The sequence below is a fragment of the Cryptotermes secundus genome, unplaced genomic scaffold (assembly GCF_002891405.2).
Source record: "Cryptotermes secundus unplaced genomic scaffold, Csec_1.0 scaffold360, whole genome shotgun sequence".
NCBI classification, from domain to species: domain Eukaryota; kingdom Metazoa; phylum Arthropoda; class Insecta; order Blattodea; family Kalotermitidae; genus Cryptotermes; species Cryptotermes secundus.
Genome location: NW_019720568.1, coordinates 66,376 through 83,815, shown reverse-complemented (window position 1 = coordinate 83,815; position 17,440 = coordinate 66,376). Strand labels below are relative to the sequence as shown.

Genomic DNA, 17,440 nt, shown 5'->3' with positions numbered 1-17,440 from the left:
GGCAGGATGTTCTCCTATACGGACTGAATGGCAACCCAGAAGACCACGATATGAATCTTCACTGCCGTGAAAACTTCGTACAAATTTCATTGTCATTGGGTCTTTCTATACAATATAATTATGAAAACACTTCACTGCTTCCTATGTTCCCCTACACTGTTCTTTTAAAATACGCACTGCACTTAGAAAGCATTTGTCGCTGCCCCTGATACGATAGTCACGGATTGTCTGCAACACAACTGAGCGAATGTTCTGTATTGATCGACGTCTAGCTGGAGTCTGGATCTTCGGCCGCACCCTCATCCCAGAAGACACATGGCGTCCGTCTGTCGAAAGGGGGTTGACGAGGCGTTTGTTTCACCACAGATCTGCCATTTTTGTCTTTGACGGTTACTATTGGCACTAGCACTACCACAATCGCCATAGCCAGCCGCTACCAGTACCAATACCAATACCGCTACACTCAACGCAACCACTAACACAGTTCACATCATTACTGCCATTACTAGTACTATCACTACTGCTACCATTGCTCCAATGCAACTACTACTACTACTACCACTACTCTACTACTACTACTTCTACTACTACTACTACTACTACTACTACTCCAGTGCTGTTATTGATCTAATCAAACCATGCCCAACACTTATGAGTACATATATTATAAACTTATCAGAATTTTATTCAGCATAACTACACTTGCAATTCCAACATTCAAATAATTTAAATAGAAAATAGTGAAAAAATGAACATTACAGAGTTGGTATGTGGGTACTCATGCCAGGTCTTGGTCTTTCCAGGGGAACTGGTAAAATACAACTGAACAAGAGTTTCTTTACCCTTTATAGAAACCCAAGATTAATTATCATGTTCGGAAGAACCTACAAATATACCACAGCCTGAGCTGGATAATCTAGTTTGCTCACTCATATTCAAATTTATTTATGGCCCACAAGGCCCATATTATTTTTACATCCATGGGTGTAACTCCCAAGTGGTATATTCCAATCAGGTTTCCTGACTAAAATTCTGTACGCATTTTTATCTCCTCAGATGCATATTATATGTCCTGCCCATATCCTCATTGAATGTTCGACTAAGAGTACAATTTGTGAAGCTTCTCGTCATTCAGATATACCCTTCCTACTATTAATTCCATTGTCTGGTATCCAGTCAGAGTCAGAGTCAGAGTCAGAGTTGGTTTACCATATCCAAATATTCTCCTCAGCATTATATCTATTCCCTTTCTTGGGGGTGGATTGTTTTACAACGCTCTTAGGAGGCAGACTGTATAATGCTGAATGGAAGAGTATGGAATTCCCTATGAGGATTGTTAGTGCTCGAAGAGGATCTATGTCAGGTATCTCTTGGACACAAATCACATGCATTATACTTCAATGAATCTTCTTAGTCACAGCTTTGTTAAACATCATGTCTTTAGTTACTATAGGATTCTGAAGATGGTGTATAACACACAGAGATATTGGGTTTTCGGACTTTATCCATTGTCCTGGTTTTAAGATAACTAAGAAAAACACGACGTTTCGGAAACTGGTCCAGTGATTGAGGCTAGCTCTTTCTAAGGGACCCAACAGAATAGGTGTTTTCCCTCACCTGGGGACAAAAACAGATCCAGTTTCCGAAACGTCATGTTTTTCTTAGTTATCTTAAAACCAGGATGATGGATAAAGTCCGAAAACCCAATATCTCTGTATCATGTCTTTATACCAAATGCAGTCAAAGGCCAGACTCCTGCCCCATGTCTTTGACTCAGTGCCCCATTTCCAAACAGACTTAATTCTATGGCTGTTTAAATATGGTTACCATATTGTTCTAAACTGAAAAGAAGGTAACTACAGGTTTTTTTTTATTTGATGGTAAATTATCGTTTATTGTATGCAGATGTGACAAATTTGATATGATGGTATGTTAAGTATGTCTTTAAACAAGATATTTATGTACAGTATCATTTTTTTTAAGAGCATGAACTTGATTATAGAATAATTATTTGAAATGTTTCAAAATAAATAGAAACCAGCCACTACTAAGGTAAGTCCAGTTCAGGGTATATAGTGACAGGAAGCTGTATGGACATGTGCAAACATATACGTGTATATCTCTGTATTTCTGCTTTTCACAGAGTGCACAGAACAGGCTGCTAATCAAAAATGGCAAGGTTGTGAATGAAGATGCAATGGTTGACAGTGATGTTTATATAGAAGATGGTGTTGTTAAGTAAGTACAACTTTCCTCTGAATTTGCAGCTGCTGAAGAAATATGAATTTAACCTTTTAGGTGTTTGCCAAACTAATTTCAGGTGTTTTCCATGCTATTCACCAGAAATATAAAGATCTGACTTTCTCACTTTCTTTATGCATATTTTGAGTGGGGCTAGCATAACAGCACAAGCAGTTCAAGGTGCCATCTATGGTGACACAATTTTCAGGTTAGCACATTTTATAACCTCTGTTGATTTTGGAAAGGGGCTTTTTGTTAAATAAAATTAAATTCTGCTGCTCTGTTCGTATTATGAGCATTAATTGACAACCATCTGATCATCCTATGCAACATGCAAATACAGCTGTGAATTGCAGGATTGTCATTATCTAATTCTGTAATCTCAAGCAATAGCGACACCAATAGTTTGTTGTAATCAGATGATACCACTTTTTATTACTCTTTCTTTGACTCTTCTTTTAAGAATTATGATGCCAGTAGTGATTTTTGTCACAGTGTGTGAGAAGTTCATGTTATTGTAACAAACTTTTTAAAAAGTTGGGTTGTGTTTTTAAATTGCAGTCAGGCACAGCATTTAGGCTTGCACCAGCTCATATTTCAGTTTGTAACCCTTTAGTGTTTGACCATGCAAGTCATCAGAAATCTCAAAAGAGGAACACATCATTGTATTCATACCTTCATGAGATACAGTGTCCCGTAAGGTTCAGTTCTGGGTCCATTGTTATTTCTCATTTATATAAACAATTTACCCAAAACTATAAATCATAAAACTGTACCTATATTATTTGCAGACGATACTAGTTTGTTAGTTAAAAGTTCAAACTATGCTGATCTCTGTGTACATATAAACAATGCTTTTCATACTATAAATGGATGGTTCAAAGTAAACCAACTTTCTGTAAATTTTAACAAAACCTACTACATTCAGTTTACAGCTATAAATAATAATCCTAAATCTGAAATAATAATTGTATATGATAAAAAACAAATTACATCTCTATCCAATGTTAAATTTCTTGGAATACTCATTGATGACACAATGAGCTGGTTATACCACACTGAGTGTAATCGTATTAGTTCAAAACTGAGTGCAGTCTGCTACATCATAAGATCGCTTAAACTATACATGTCCATAAATACCTTAAAAACGGTTTATCACTCTTATTTTAATTCTGTTATGGTTGACCCTTTTGGGGTAACTCACCCCAAAGTATAAACATTTTTAGAATGCAAAAGAATACAATTAGAATTATGTTGGGATGCAGAAGGAGGGATCTGTGCAGAAACATATTTAGAAAATTAGAAATCTTACCACTGGCATCTCAGTACATCCTATCTCTTATGCTCTTTGTGATAAAAAATAGAAACAAATTCATAGTAAATTCAGAGATTCATAGAATAAATAGCAGACAGCAAAATAATTTCCATCAACCTATTGTAAACTTAAGTAAATACCAAAAGGGAGTTTATTGTTTAGGAACAAAGGTCTGTAATAATCTACCACAATATACGAGTATTAAGGATATATCGAGTGACACAATGAGTTTTGAGATACAATTGAAACAGTTTTTATATTTACATTCTTTTTATTCTTTACAGGAATATTTCAGTTTTAAATCTTTTGAAGATGCAAGTAACTGTCCCTGTGTTCTAGTTTTTAGTTAATTTAGATAGACACAGTTTTTATATCACTGTATACTAGTCTTTATTTAAATTTATTATACAGTAAAACCTGCCTTAAACGGAACCTTTATTAAACGGAAATCTGTCTTAAACGGAAATATTTTCAGGTCCCTTGACTTTGGGGCTGAAAAAGATGTTAAATGACCTGGATTAAAGGTAAACTGTCTACCGGAATGCATCGTTTAGAATAATTTTAGGCATCCTATACATTCTACAGAATTTTCTTTTCCCTAACTCTTTAAAATAAGCTTCTAACGGTACCGCACTACCTGCACTGAGATTCAGCAGAACTGTTTTCCCCTTCTGGAAATTGTACTCAATAAGGGCTCCAGGCCTACAGTTTTACTTTAGTCTAGCAGTTGTCATCATGGCTACAAAGACAAGAGTTGTGCTTGATGGTAACACAAGATTAAAAGTGACTCATGCGAGTGAGCGAGATAAATTGCCTGTTAAGCAGATCATGAAGATGTTTAACGTCGGTAAAACTCAAGTGTATGAGATTCTAAAGAAGAAAACGGAAATTTTGAAGCGGTTCGAAACTTGTGCTAAAGGAAAAATAAAAAGATAACTTAAGAAAACTGCAAATGAAGACGTTAATTAAATAGTGTGGGAGCGATTTGTCAGTGTGAGGGCGAAAAATCGCCGGTTGTCGGGTCCTATGGTACAGGAATATGCTAAAAGAGTCACTGAAAAACTGGGGAAGACTGAATTCAAAGCATCTGATGGATGGAGAGTTTTCGCAAAAGACCTCGGATAGTTTTTAATGAATTTTGTGGTGAATCAAGTGATGTAAATACTGAGACCATTGAGGAATGGGAAGCTAAACTGCCATCCATAATCGAGGGATATGAACCTGAAAACATAGAGAACGGTGGTGAGACTGGACTGTTCTTCCGCGTGCTTCCGAATAAATCGCTGTCTGAAAGGCGAAAAATGTTTGGGAGGAAAACTGTGCGAAGAAAGATTGACTGTTTTTCTGTGTGGTTTTATGTCAGGTGAAATGGAGAAAACCTTAGTGATTGGCAAGGCAGCAAAGCCACAGTGCTTCCGAAACATGGACATATAGAAACTTCCCGTTGAGTGGAGATCCAACAAAAAGGCATGGATGACGTCACAGATCATGGAGGAATGGTTAGCGGTCTTCAATGGTAGAATGAAAATGCAAAACCTGCATGTTTTGTTGTTCTTGGATAATCAACATGCCACCCCCATATCGAACTTTCCAATGTGCGACTTGCTGGGTTCCCTCCAAACACCACTAGTGTTTCTCAACCAGTGGATCAGGGCATCATTCGGAATGTTAAGATCCACTATCGTAAATTATTAATGTCAATATAGATTCTCCATCATCCGCCTCTGGACTTGCAAGAACTGTCTCGGTTCTAGATGCGGTTATTTGGATAAGTCAAGTAGTAAAGAAGTTGTTACCAGAAACTGTGACAAAGTGTTTCGAAAAAACAGGATTTTCTACGGTAGAAGTTACTCCTAGTGTAGAAAATGAGAATGACCAGAAGGACTTCCAACATTGCATGAATGAAGCTGCTTTCAGTAACTTCAATGCTGAGGACTACATCAACACAGACAAAGATGTGCAAACAGAATCAGACACAATGGATATCGATGTACGAGTATTAGTTGATAATTTTAGAGAAAATCGAAAAGGAGGAGGAAGAGGAAAATGACATTGTGATAGAAGAAGAAAAGTGTAGAGCGAAGACTTATCAGGATGCTGCCAACCGTTTAAAGGTACTGCAGGAGTTTTCCATGCAATGCAATGATTTAGACATGCTTACTCTAATTTCTCAAGCTAAAGTGTTTGTGGAAAGTCAGACAGCCAAGAGAGTAAACTGCGTCCAAAAAACTGCCAGAGTTCTGGTAAAATTATAAAAAGTGAGTACTGCAATTTGTTTCTGTTCAGTGTAAAGTTTGCATGTGTTCAGTGATTATAGTGTGAATAAATTAATGAGCATGCTGTTTTGTTTTGTCTCAAATAGGTTTATGTCCTGGTTTAATTATTATAGTATACCTTGATTAAACGGAAACCTGGCTTCAGCGGAAATTTTTTCTGGTCCCTTGAGATTCCGTTTAAGACAGGTTTTACTGTACTATTAATCTATGTTATACAAAACTCATTAATGACATTGTGTTTTTACTGTTGAATTTTTAATTAATAGACTTGTATAAAACTGTACAAATTGTATAAGGTTTGCCATTACTTTTACTACTAAAATTAAATTATTTATTATATTGTATATGTTTATCAGTATTTTATTACAAATGTGTATGCAATTGGATGACAACTATAATTCTTAGTTGTGACTGTAACTAGGACGATCTCCACAACTGCACGAGAATATATTCTCGACAGGATTTATGGAAGGTGAATAAGTGAATGAATGAATGAGACATTTTATCAAAACTGTTGAAAGATTGACATGGTGCACGAGATATCTGGGAAACAAATGGTGTTAGAAATGAAGCTGGGATCATAATATGCCTAAATGAGTTCCCTATATGTTGCAACATCCTGAAATTGGATAGAACTGGTTGCCGCACTCTCCTGTAGTTTCTTCAGCATTTATGCAACAAGGAGTTATTTTAGTACTATTTACTAAATAAATTAAAAGTTTCTTAAAAGATTTATTTTCCAAATCCTGAAGTGGTAAATGATATAATGATACAAATTCCATCCTGAAGTGGATTTAATCATGTTTTTAATAAAAGAATCTTTTTTTATAAACACTAAAATGAAATCCTTTTAAATCAGTGAAGGGCTGTAATTTAGTTATGGGTAGCAGTGAATCTAAACTTGTCTCTTAATTTTGAAGGCTGGCTGATTTAATATATGTGGTATCCTCTGATTGGCACATGGTTTTCCCTTATATCTTGTAAAATAAGGGACTTTTGAGTTACATATATCTAGAGGCTGTAAATATGTCTTTAAAGCAGTGTTCCTGATTTCTTTTCCAGTTAGTATTCCTCTTGGTCTCAGACTGAACTTTCACATACCCCTCTGTTTCCTTCACAGTGAAACGTATACATGATGACACATCACATACCCCGTTTCAATGGGGACTTTCTTTTTTTTCAGACTATGTGTTAGCGTGTCTTGTAACACAACGTGATGCTATGAACATGATGAGATACAGAAAGGTTTTATTTTAAAATAAAATTTCTTTAGTCCATGCAAAGAAAACTTTATACAAAATATAGTTGTCAGTATGCTGTTTAGGCCATTTTGACTGGTGTTTGACAGTGTATAAAGATATCTCACATTAATTCTTATAGGTTTTCTACTCCTTGGGGGTTACATATCCACAGTTTAGGACCACTGCATTAGAGCTTCTGAACAAGTGAATGACTGAACTAGGCAAATCTTTGTTCATGCATAAATACCAACATGAAATCCTTTCAAATCAGCAAAGTGTTGTTTACTTGTGTATAGCAGTGGCTCTTAACCAGTGAAAAAGTAGTGTTTCTCAGTCTTCTGGAGGATGCCCTCGTATTCTGATGTAATATGGAAGGCATACTGTAATTGGTGTCTGATCTGAATGGGACCAAAGAAATTAATTAAATTTTTGCAAACTGTAAATTAAGGATGGATATGTTTTTTTTAAGTAGCAGCACTAAGATATGTTCCCTTTGGGAATTTTCGGAATTTCACTTCAGACTAACCTAAACATATTTCTTGAGCCTGGTTGTAAGGATAATTTTATTTATTTATTAATATAACTTTGGAAATTCAAAAAATTTCACAGAAATACTTCTTTCAGCTCACATAATTATTTTATAAATGTTCTACATATGTACATGTACCTGTGATTGTACTCAGTTTTACATGACTGCTCTTAATAATTACTTATTATCATCAGGAAGATGTTCTGTATTAATCACATCTTTCCTTTACATGTCAGGCAAAAAAATTCTATAATCATAAAAAAAGTCCAAGATTCTACGTTGAGCAATACTAGTTCAGCTTCCACCCCATGAGTTTACTTCGGCAAATTGTTTATGTGGTTTAATGAAGTAAGGCCTAAGGTCAGGTATGGCCTGGGTTAAATAGAGGTCATTAATGCCGTAACTGTTTAAATTAAATTAAAAAAAAATACTATCTAGTGCACCTAGTTTTTTTTTTTAGCAAGTAATCATAAAGCTCAATATGTTTTCAAGCATTCAGTTATAAAAGAAAAATACATGAACTGATTAAGTTTTTCATGAATAATTTGAAATCTCTTCATGCAATACTTATGACGTTAAGAATTAGCATCATATAAGCCAGAGAAGTATGAATGTAAATTCTATATAACGTATTATAGAAGATAGTGTGATGTGGAAACACGATTATCCAAATCTTGTTTTGCATCTATTTTATCCTCACTTGCAGCATGTTCTTAAGCAGTGTATGTATGTATGTATACTGCTGATGTTGGAATGACAGCAGCATGGGCAGTCACACAGAATTTACATTCATATTTCAGCGACTCAAGTTACGCTAATTTTTATATCTCATATATTTTATTTATAGGTATATTTTAAATAATTCATGTACATTATAATCAGAGTGAACTTGTTGAACTGGATGATCTAGAAGGTGACTGTATATGGTTGAAACATGTTATGCGTTATGATTGCTTATTAATTAAAAAACTAAATGCATGAGGATTGTATTTCTTATGTTTAATTTAAAAGCTTGGGTTTAATTCTTATCAGCGTACATCTGGGTTGGTATAACAATTGGCTTTGGGCTGCATGACAGAGGGATTGAAGTTTGATTCCCAGTGGGGTTAAAAATTTTCTCTTCATGTCATGGAGACCGGCTCTGAGGCTCACCCAACCCCCTGTTGAACGTGTATCAGGTGTTCTTTCCCTGGGGGTAAAGTGGCATGGGCGCTAAGCTGACTGTTCACCTCCAACTAGTGCCAAGGTCAAGAAAATGTGGATCTATACACCCAATCCCCCATACCCTTTCATGGCATAGTGCTTAATTAAATAAGCAGAAGGACAACTTTTATCTTTTTTAACCTTTTAGGGTGTATACCTGTCCATCTGTATGCTGGGAGTTCTGTCTCTTTTTATAATCTTAAAATAATTAGATAAATAAATTATTCCTGCTTGAAATAATGCACTTGGATCAAGTAATGTCTTGGACTGATGAAGGGTTGGGCAGATGGTGATGATAGTGGTAGTAGCAGTGGTAGTTGCAGCAAGGATTCCAGGATCCTTCATAGTTCTTCCTACTTTAGTACACATTACTTTTACAGAATTTTAAATTTCTTGATATAATTGAATTCTAGGATACCTGAAGTTATAAGTAACAATAGAAGGCAATTTACCAAATAATACTAATAGACTTATGCAGCAGCACTTAAAATCACATACATAGGATTGAAATAATCTTCTGATTTTCAGGCAGTTGGGGCGGAACTTGATAATCCCCGGAGGAACAAGAATTATAGACGCTAGAGGAAAATATGTCATTCCAGGTAATCTCCAAATACTAATTGGTTTTCCTAGTGCATAGTGCAAGTGCAGAATGATATTAGAAACCATCTTTCATTTTTTAGAAGCATTCACAGCCCTGTGGAGTGTCTATTAGATTTGCCCAGTTTGTCAATCTGTATGCATGAAACAACATGAGAACTGTTTAACAGATTTTGATTAAATTTGGTATTGGGGAGATTTAATAAACTATATTGACATTCCAATTTCGATTAAAATTGGACAAAAATAACAACCACTGTACTTGTTGATCTACATGCATTTCTACTTATATCTCAGGAATAACTTCATGAAATATTTAATGGAGCAAAACATGTTTCCTGAAAAGGCTGTAGAGAGAAATGAAAGACACATTTTATGTCCAATACACTCTTTCCAATCCATAAAGTTTCTTTCCATGAGATTTGCGGTTTTTGAGATAAGCAAAGGTGGCACTATTATATATTGATATAGTCACTGGTTTGATTCTTAGTAGTTAACAGAGTTATGGATGTTTCTGGCTGTAGTTCAGTGCACGTGTGCAAGCAGTTATGGACACGTTCAGATGGAAACGTGTTCACTAATGGTGCTGTAGCTGGCACAGTGTGCAGTAAGGTTGTGTGTGTGTGCGCGCACGCACGCGTGTTTTGCATCCAACTGTTATTCATTACTGATTCTAAATGTTAACATAACATTTATGTTTTAAAGTGAAGAGTGTGTCCTCTCTGTATGGTTCTTCCAATGGCAGTGAAAATGCTGCCGCTAGAGAATATGAATGATGATTTCCAAAATTAAGAGTCTGAGATTGGCAGCTGTTTCGTACAATCCCTTGCCACCCACTTTCAACTTCCTTTCGACTTCTTAAAATTTTCATTGACTTTCAGCTAATGGTGAATATTGCATGCTAATTTGTTGGCTATAAGGGAAGAGGGCAGCACATTCTTAACTTTTCTGAAACAAGATGTTTCTGAAATTACAGATTGTCACACCCCTTTCTCACATTAGCTGTATTTTCTTTCCCTATAAATTTGAAGTTCATGGATGTTAGCATATCATTATGAGTCCTGTTGCAGAATGTGCCTGTTACGTATACACTGTGTACATTTACAATCTTGTTATAGCAGTAAAAGGTATAACTGTGCATCATCATTTAAAAAGAAGTAACAAATGTATTTTATTAAGAATTATTTCTTTGAATATATAAGATCGCTATAGCTATGGAAGTCACATGACAGGTTAGGTTTTCACAAAGTCTGTGCACGATGGGTGCCGCACATTCTGACCCCACAACACAAGATGCAAAGAATGGGTCTGGCATTACAGCATCTCAATCGCTACCATGATGAAGGACACGATATGCTAGCCCAAATTGTCACAGGTGATGAGTCTTGCTCCAAGCGACTTCCATTTGTTCGGCCCTCTTTAAACATCATCTTTCGGCTGAATATTTTCCTGATGATGAAGCTATAGAAAGGGAAGTCACTGCCTGGTTCCGACAGCAGCCCAAAGGATTTTATGCTGCTGGTTTTCAGGGGCTTGTGAAATGATGGGACAAGTGCCTCAATGTACAGGGAGATTATGTTTAGAAATAAAAGCATTTTTCAAATCAGCACTCTTTATTTGTTTAAGTTCTATATCCATTTGTAACTTACTTATTGACTTACCCTAGCAGCCTCCGTAGTCTAGAGGTGACGTTCCCACCTCATGACTCGTAGTACGCGGGTTCAAATACCCGGTGGAGGTCATCAAATTTTTGAAGGGCGGAAAAATTCAGGGAAGAAAGTCCTCCGGGAGGGACTTTAAGCCGTGGGTCCCGTGTCATAGCTTTACGGCACGTAAAAGAACCTCATGTCTCCAAAAGAAGCCACTGAGCAAAATTACGGACGTTTCCCGCCCAACAGTAGTCTCTAATACCTCTGGTAGATGGGGGAAGCATTATAGATACCACTCAACTAGTAGAGGCCGATCTCGCTGGCTGGGCGGGACTGATGGTAAGCACCAGTACCAGTAGGATATAGAGACTGGTAGAATATCATAGAGGGAAGCACAATGGACCAAGACAGGTCTAAGTGCATGGGGAAACCCACCCTCTCCAATAACTAACTAACTATTGACTTACCCTCGCATATAGGAGTGATATAGAGTAATGTAGATTTATGTCACAGCTATGCTGTGTATATATGTGAAATAATAAATGCACAGGTGTTGGCTTCATCTGTATCACTCACAAGTATGAACCACATAGCATTATCACTGAGGCTACAATTAAGTGATGGTCTGGGCTGGGTGAAGAAGCGCAGAAGATTTGGGTGTATGTTATCAACTGTAGAGTAAAGGTAGAAAGTAAAAGGGCTACCAGAGCCACTGGAAATATGTAAATGAAAAAAAAAATTGTATTGAGGGCCTGTTTGTTTTTATGGGTGTCTTGACTAATGGCCTAATTTTTTCAGAAACTGGTCTCACAGTTCAAAGGCCATCCAAGATAGCACAAAAATGAATTGGTGGGCAAGGTAAAAGGTCAGGAGTTCTTTCAGTGAGGAAGTGTAGAGCCACATATAATCTTATTCATTTGCAGTAGAATAAAGCTCAAACTTGCATTGTCAAACCAATAATCCATAGGAATTATATCTGTGTAACTACATTTTACAAATTAAGAGGGGATGGAGCGTAGCTGCAAATACATTGAATAAGCAGTCACAGCTGGCTGACTAAGGTTGGTAGGTGTGCAAGGTAGGTGTGCAGGGAGCTAACAACTCCTTACCTCAAAAACTAGCATGTTACAAAGTGTTGCACTGGGTCTCAAATTTGGATGGTGAAATTGTATTTCACAATTATATTATTTATGCATAAAATATTTTTGTGTATTATGTATCTATAATCAGTGTCAAGTACATATGTAACTTTTGAAATTATGAGAGAATTTTCATATATTAATATACAGGAGAAGCTAGGCATGCATTCAAAATTTTGGTAGAAAATCTTCTTTGCTGTTTGGAAGTAAAGTGTTACACACGACACAAAAACAACATTTTTAGGTACAAAGTATAATCTTGAAATGAAGACTGTACATGTATTTGCTACCTCAGTACTGGACAGATCAGTAGAATTTGTCTGTCACAGCTAGTTCTAAGGTGGCTGTGGTAAGGATTATTTTGTTATTTCTTAATTGACATCAAGTATGACATGTTAATTCTGTGTCCTGACTGGCTGTTTGAGTGGTTAGCTCAGAACACAAAGTCAGATTGTTAACCACTGTGAGCATTAAATGGCTGTGACAATGATTCACTGGTTATTTATTAATTAGCAATAAGTATGAAATGTGAAGATGATTTCATTTTGACTAATTGGTCCTGATTGGTTTAAGTGTATACAAAATGATAAAGTTAATGTAGTTCTCATACAGCTGACCAGTTATGAAGATTCAAGAGTCTAGCTTTTCTAATGTATGAAAAGGAAGATGTTGCTGTGAGAAACGTGTTCTGGTTGAAATCTTACAATGAAACAAACTTTAAATGTGTTCCTCATATATGTTATGTTCCAATTTATATTTCATAACATAATTTGTACTCATACATAATTACTTGGGGGCACGCAGTAGCATAGTTGGTTGAGCCACTAAGCTACAAGCCAGAAGGTCGCGGGTTCAAGTCCAATGAGGTCATTGAATTTTTTTCAACTGACCTAATCTCTCCAGCCACACTATGGCCCTGGGGTCGACTCAGCCTCTAACAGAAATGAGAACCAGGAATTACTTAAATAATTTTCCTGGGGTGTAAAGCATACAACCTTACTGCCATCTTTGAGCCAATTGTCTAGATAATGTGGGACACTCAACGTCTCACAAGTCTATGGGCCTTCACGGCCTGTTAAAGGGATAGCTTTACTTTTTTTTTTACTTTTACATAATTACCTTCATAATAAGACCTACATGAGTAGTTTTAACAACCTGCAAGACATGTAAACTCAGTGTAGAATTTCTGCTGCATTGAATAAATTTTTCCAGTCCCGCTTGTGCCTTATTCATACACTGTTATCAGTATTATTAACCCTGCATAAGTTCAGCATCACTCCATAACCCATGAACATTGCTGATTGGCAGTATAATCTGCAAATAATCCTCTCTAGCATTGCCCACTGCATTTAATTCAGATTCCAAAGAACTGTTTCTAAACAGAGAAGTGACTTTTTGATGCCATTTTCTGGTAAGAAATATATTTCAGTATGGAATTTGATCATTCTAATTATACTCTTCTCCAAGTATATTTAGAATGATCAAGTCAAGGAGGATGAGGTGGGCAGGTCATGTAGCGTGAATGGGCGAGACGAGGAATGCATATAGGATATTGGTGGGAAAGCCAGAAGGAAGGAGACCACAGGGAAGACCAAGATGTAGGTGGGTAGACAATATTAGAATGGATTGTAGAGACATAGGATGGGATGGTATGGATTGAATAGATCTGGCTCAGGATAGGGACCATTGGAGGGCTCTTGTGAACATGGAGATGAACCTTCGGGTTCCATAAAATGCTGGGAAATTCTTGAGTAGCTGCAGAATTGGCGGTTCCTCAAGAAGGGCTCAGCTCTATGAGTAAGTAAGTAAGTAAGATTGAATAAGAATTATAAGGTTAGACTTTATTGTTGTTTTCCATGCTCAAGATTGTATTTTTAGTATAGATATTACAATTATTAGCATGTGATGTTATTGCCATCGGTTCCAGTTTTAAGTGAATACATGAAATATATTTTTGAACAGGTGGCATTGACCCACACACGCACTTGCAGCTGGAGTTTATGGGAGGAGTAAGTGCTGATGACTTCTACCAAGGGACAAAAGCGGCACTGGCTGGAGGGACCACCATGATAAGTAAGTTTATGCAATAGTTGCCAGCTTCCCACCGCAGTGGCGTGGGTTCGATCCTGGGACTGGTCAAGTGGGATTTGTGGTGGACGAAGTGGCACTGGGGCGGGTTTTCTCTGAGTACTTCAGTTTGCCCTACCAATCTTCATTCCACACAAATTCTCCATTATCATAATCACCTGGGGCAGGCTACAATAGGCCACTCAGTGGCAGACGTGCCGAGTGGACCAAGTTGGACTCCACCCCCTACTAAGCGATTTAAAAAAAAAGTTTATGCAACTGTGCGCACACACTGTATTACATTTTAACCCCCCCCCAAAAAATCTGTTTCACCTCTTACCTCTTTTGACAATGTTAACATTTTTAGTCTGTCACATATATTATGTGTAATGCATTGTTTCAGTTTTGGGTTGGGTTGGACTAGTATTTTCATGACTTGGTAGATGCGACAGATCAATAGAAACATCCAAGGGAATGACAAGACCAATGCATGTTATAAAGAAAATGAATACAATGCAGGCTCAGGAATCATTCTTACATGTATCATTGTTTTGAATAATAAGTCATGACATGTGAAAGAAAACTTTAAAAGTTTGTTCAATAAGAGGAAGTGGTTCAGAAGTAAGACAGCATCTTGCTTTGTCTGTGTTTATTTCAAGCACTGATTTGAATTTTTTCATCTCATTTTTAATTAATTTTTGTCATGTGAGCAAATGTGAAACATTGATGTAGGTTGTGGCTTTTCTGTCCTTTTTCATGCATTTTCTAAATCTCAGGGGAAGAAATATTCTGTTCTTCTGCTGATACCTCCTGGTTGGTGATTTCTCACTACTTTGTCTGCTCACCTTTGTGTTTGACAGAATGACTGCTTACCTTAGTAACCGGTCCTCTGGATATTAAGACCACAGATTTGTGAAGGCACAAACTCTCCAGTCCTGCCGTAAAATTAAATAAGTTACATTAATTAGGCCAGAACTGAAACCCATGTCTTTGCTTGTCTGATTTTTAATTCATTTTTTTGTCATGTGAGCAAATGTGAAACATTGATATAGATTGTGGCTTTTCTATCTCTCTTTTTTTTGTTCATTTTTTAAATCTCAGGGGAAGAAATATTTATTTGCTTCTAACATGTCCATTTGCTGTAGTTCTCACTACTCAGTTCATTCTTTGGAATAAGCTACAAGGAAAGGCAGTAATAATTACTTAAATATTTCACACTTCTTGATCGTACACTAAACTTACATCAGCATATGACACTAAGTTAAATAGAATTGTAGTATAGGTCATATAACATCAGATAAAATATATTTAAAATATTAAAACTGAAATCATTTAGGTGGAAGAAAATTAAAACATTCATTATCACAAATGAAACAGATTGCTGTAGTTTAGAATTGAAACACATCATATTAATTGTATGAAGCTCCTGCATTATATCATACTCTCATAGAAGTCCTGTATCAGACACACTAAGATATTTCTCTCGCTTTATGACTTGTCAAAATGTGTAGAGTGTAGAGCTTGACCAGAACTGTAGAACTCTGCAGCACATAATGCAGTTTCTATACCATGAAGCACTGTATTAAAATATCACATAACCCTTAGTGGTCTTGGTGTAAAATTAAAAATATCAGACACCTTCTCACATTTAATCTTAAGTACCGATGCAAATCTTTTTCTCAAAATCTCTCAAAAGAAAAAACAAACAAACAAACAAACAAACAAGCTCCATGTCCTGTAGTCCACAAGTGAACTATTCTGACTGAGCAACCGCCACTAGTCAGCGAAGTTAGTGAAAAGGTTTGCAGATAGAAGGTGTCACATGGACAGCGCAATGGATCCCCATGGCCGTTAATCTCGGTTTTCTAGATCAGAGTCACTATTTCCTTGAAATAACTCCTCAGTTATCCTCACGAGGCTGAGTGGACCCTGTTCCAGACCCACTACTTCTCAGAAAATCTGGTAGGGCCAAGAATCGAACCCTGGACCTCTGGATCTGTAACCAGAAATTCTGACCACTAGACCACAGAGGCAGTTGAAAGGAATACAAAAATAAAATAAATTAATTAAAAGGATTTCAGAAGAAGGATACTGAAAAATTATGGGGCTGAGCATAAACTAAGTGATTATGTTTTTGTAAATTTCCAATTCATACATCCCACCTCTTAAATATGTGAAATATATACCCCCTCCCCTCTTTCTTTTAAAGATTAACTTACATGGAGCGTTAATAAGAGCATACAAATATACAAATAAGTGAATGGGATTGACTGACTGACTGATTTCAATTGATGGATGCATAGTAATTTCCCCCCAAATGTCACCATTTTATCATAATCACTGTAATACATTCTTTCAATGTTCATAGTTTCAACATTGAGATGGTCAAAGCAAGCAGTGATAGTAGAGGCTATCTTGTTATGGTTTGCTGTATGAATTAGTTTTGTATATTTAAACAATAAGAAAGTTATTTTTACAGTAGCATATAATGACATAGCTCATGAAGTAATATTTTTTTCTCTGAAAATCAGACTGTTACAGAAATATACTTTAAAGTGGTGAACAAGATGCTGACTTTCCTTGCTTGTGAGCAAAGTAGCAATTTTCTGTCCCTCTCAAACAATAAACTCTGTAGCATAATATTTTCAAAAATGCCTGTGATTCAGTTAGGAGGGGAGTATTGTACAGTATTCTCGTAGAGTTTGGGATACCCATGAAACTAGTTAAGCTGACTAAAATGTGTTTAAAGAAAATGTATAGTAAAGTTCATGTAGGTAAACATTTGTCTGATAAATTTCCTATCCAGAATGGTCTAAAGAAGGAGATGCTTTATCGCCATTCCTTTCCATTNTTTGCTTTAGAATATGCTGTTAGGAAGGTCCAGGAAAACCAGGTGGAACTGAAATTAAACAGGACACATTAGCTGTTGGTCTATTCCGATGATGTGAATCTACTGGGTGATAATATAGATACCATAAAGAAAAACACACAAATTTTAATTGACCCATGAGGTTGGTCTAGAAGTAAACACAGAGAAAACTAAGTATATGTTGCTCTCTGGTCACCAAAATGCAGGGCAAAATCATGACATAAAGATAGGAAACAGATGTTTTGAAAATGTGTCACAGTTCAGATATTTGGGAACAACGATAACAGGTCGAAACCTGATTCAGGAGGAAA

At 36.4% G+C, this 17,440-nt stretch overlaps 1 protein-coding gene across 6 annotated transcripts in view; it reads left to right on the top strand.

Annotated features, from left to right (window-relative positions):
• The window catches only part of LOC111869022 (dihydropyrimidinase), a 146,674-nt gene that overhangs the window by 85,569 nt on the left and 43,665 nt on the right, over positions 1-17,440 (top strand). For all 6 annotated transcript variants that reach the window (XM_023860214.2, XM_023860221.2, XM_023860205.2 and 3 more), the window contains 3 exons: positions 2,144-2,238; positions 9,334-9,407; positions 14,156-14,266. In XM_023860214.2, coding sequence (XP_023715982.1) covers positions 2,144-2,238; positions 9,334-9,407; positions 14,156-14,266 — 280 coding nt within the window. The remainder of the gene's footprint in view (positions 1-2,143; positions 2,239-9,333; positions 9,408-14,155; positions 14,267-17,440) is intronic.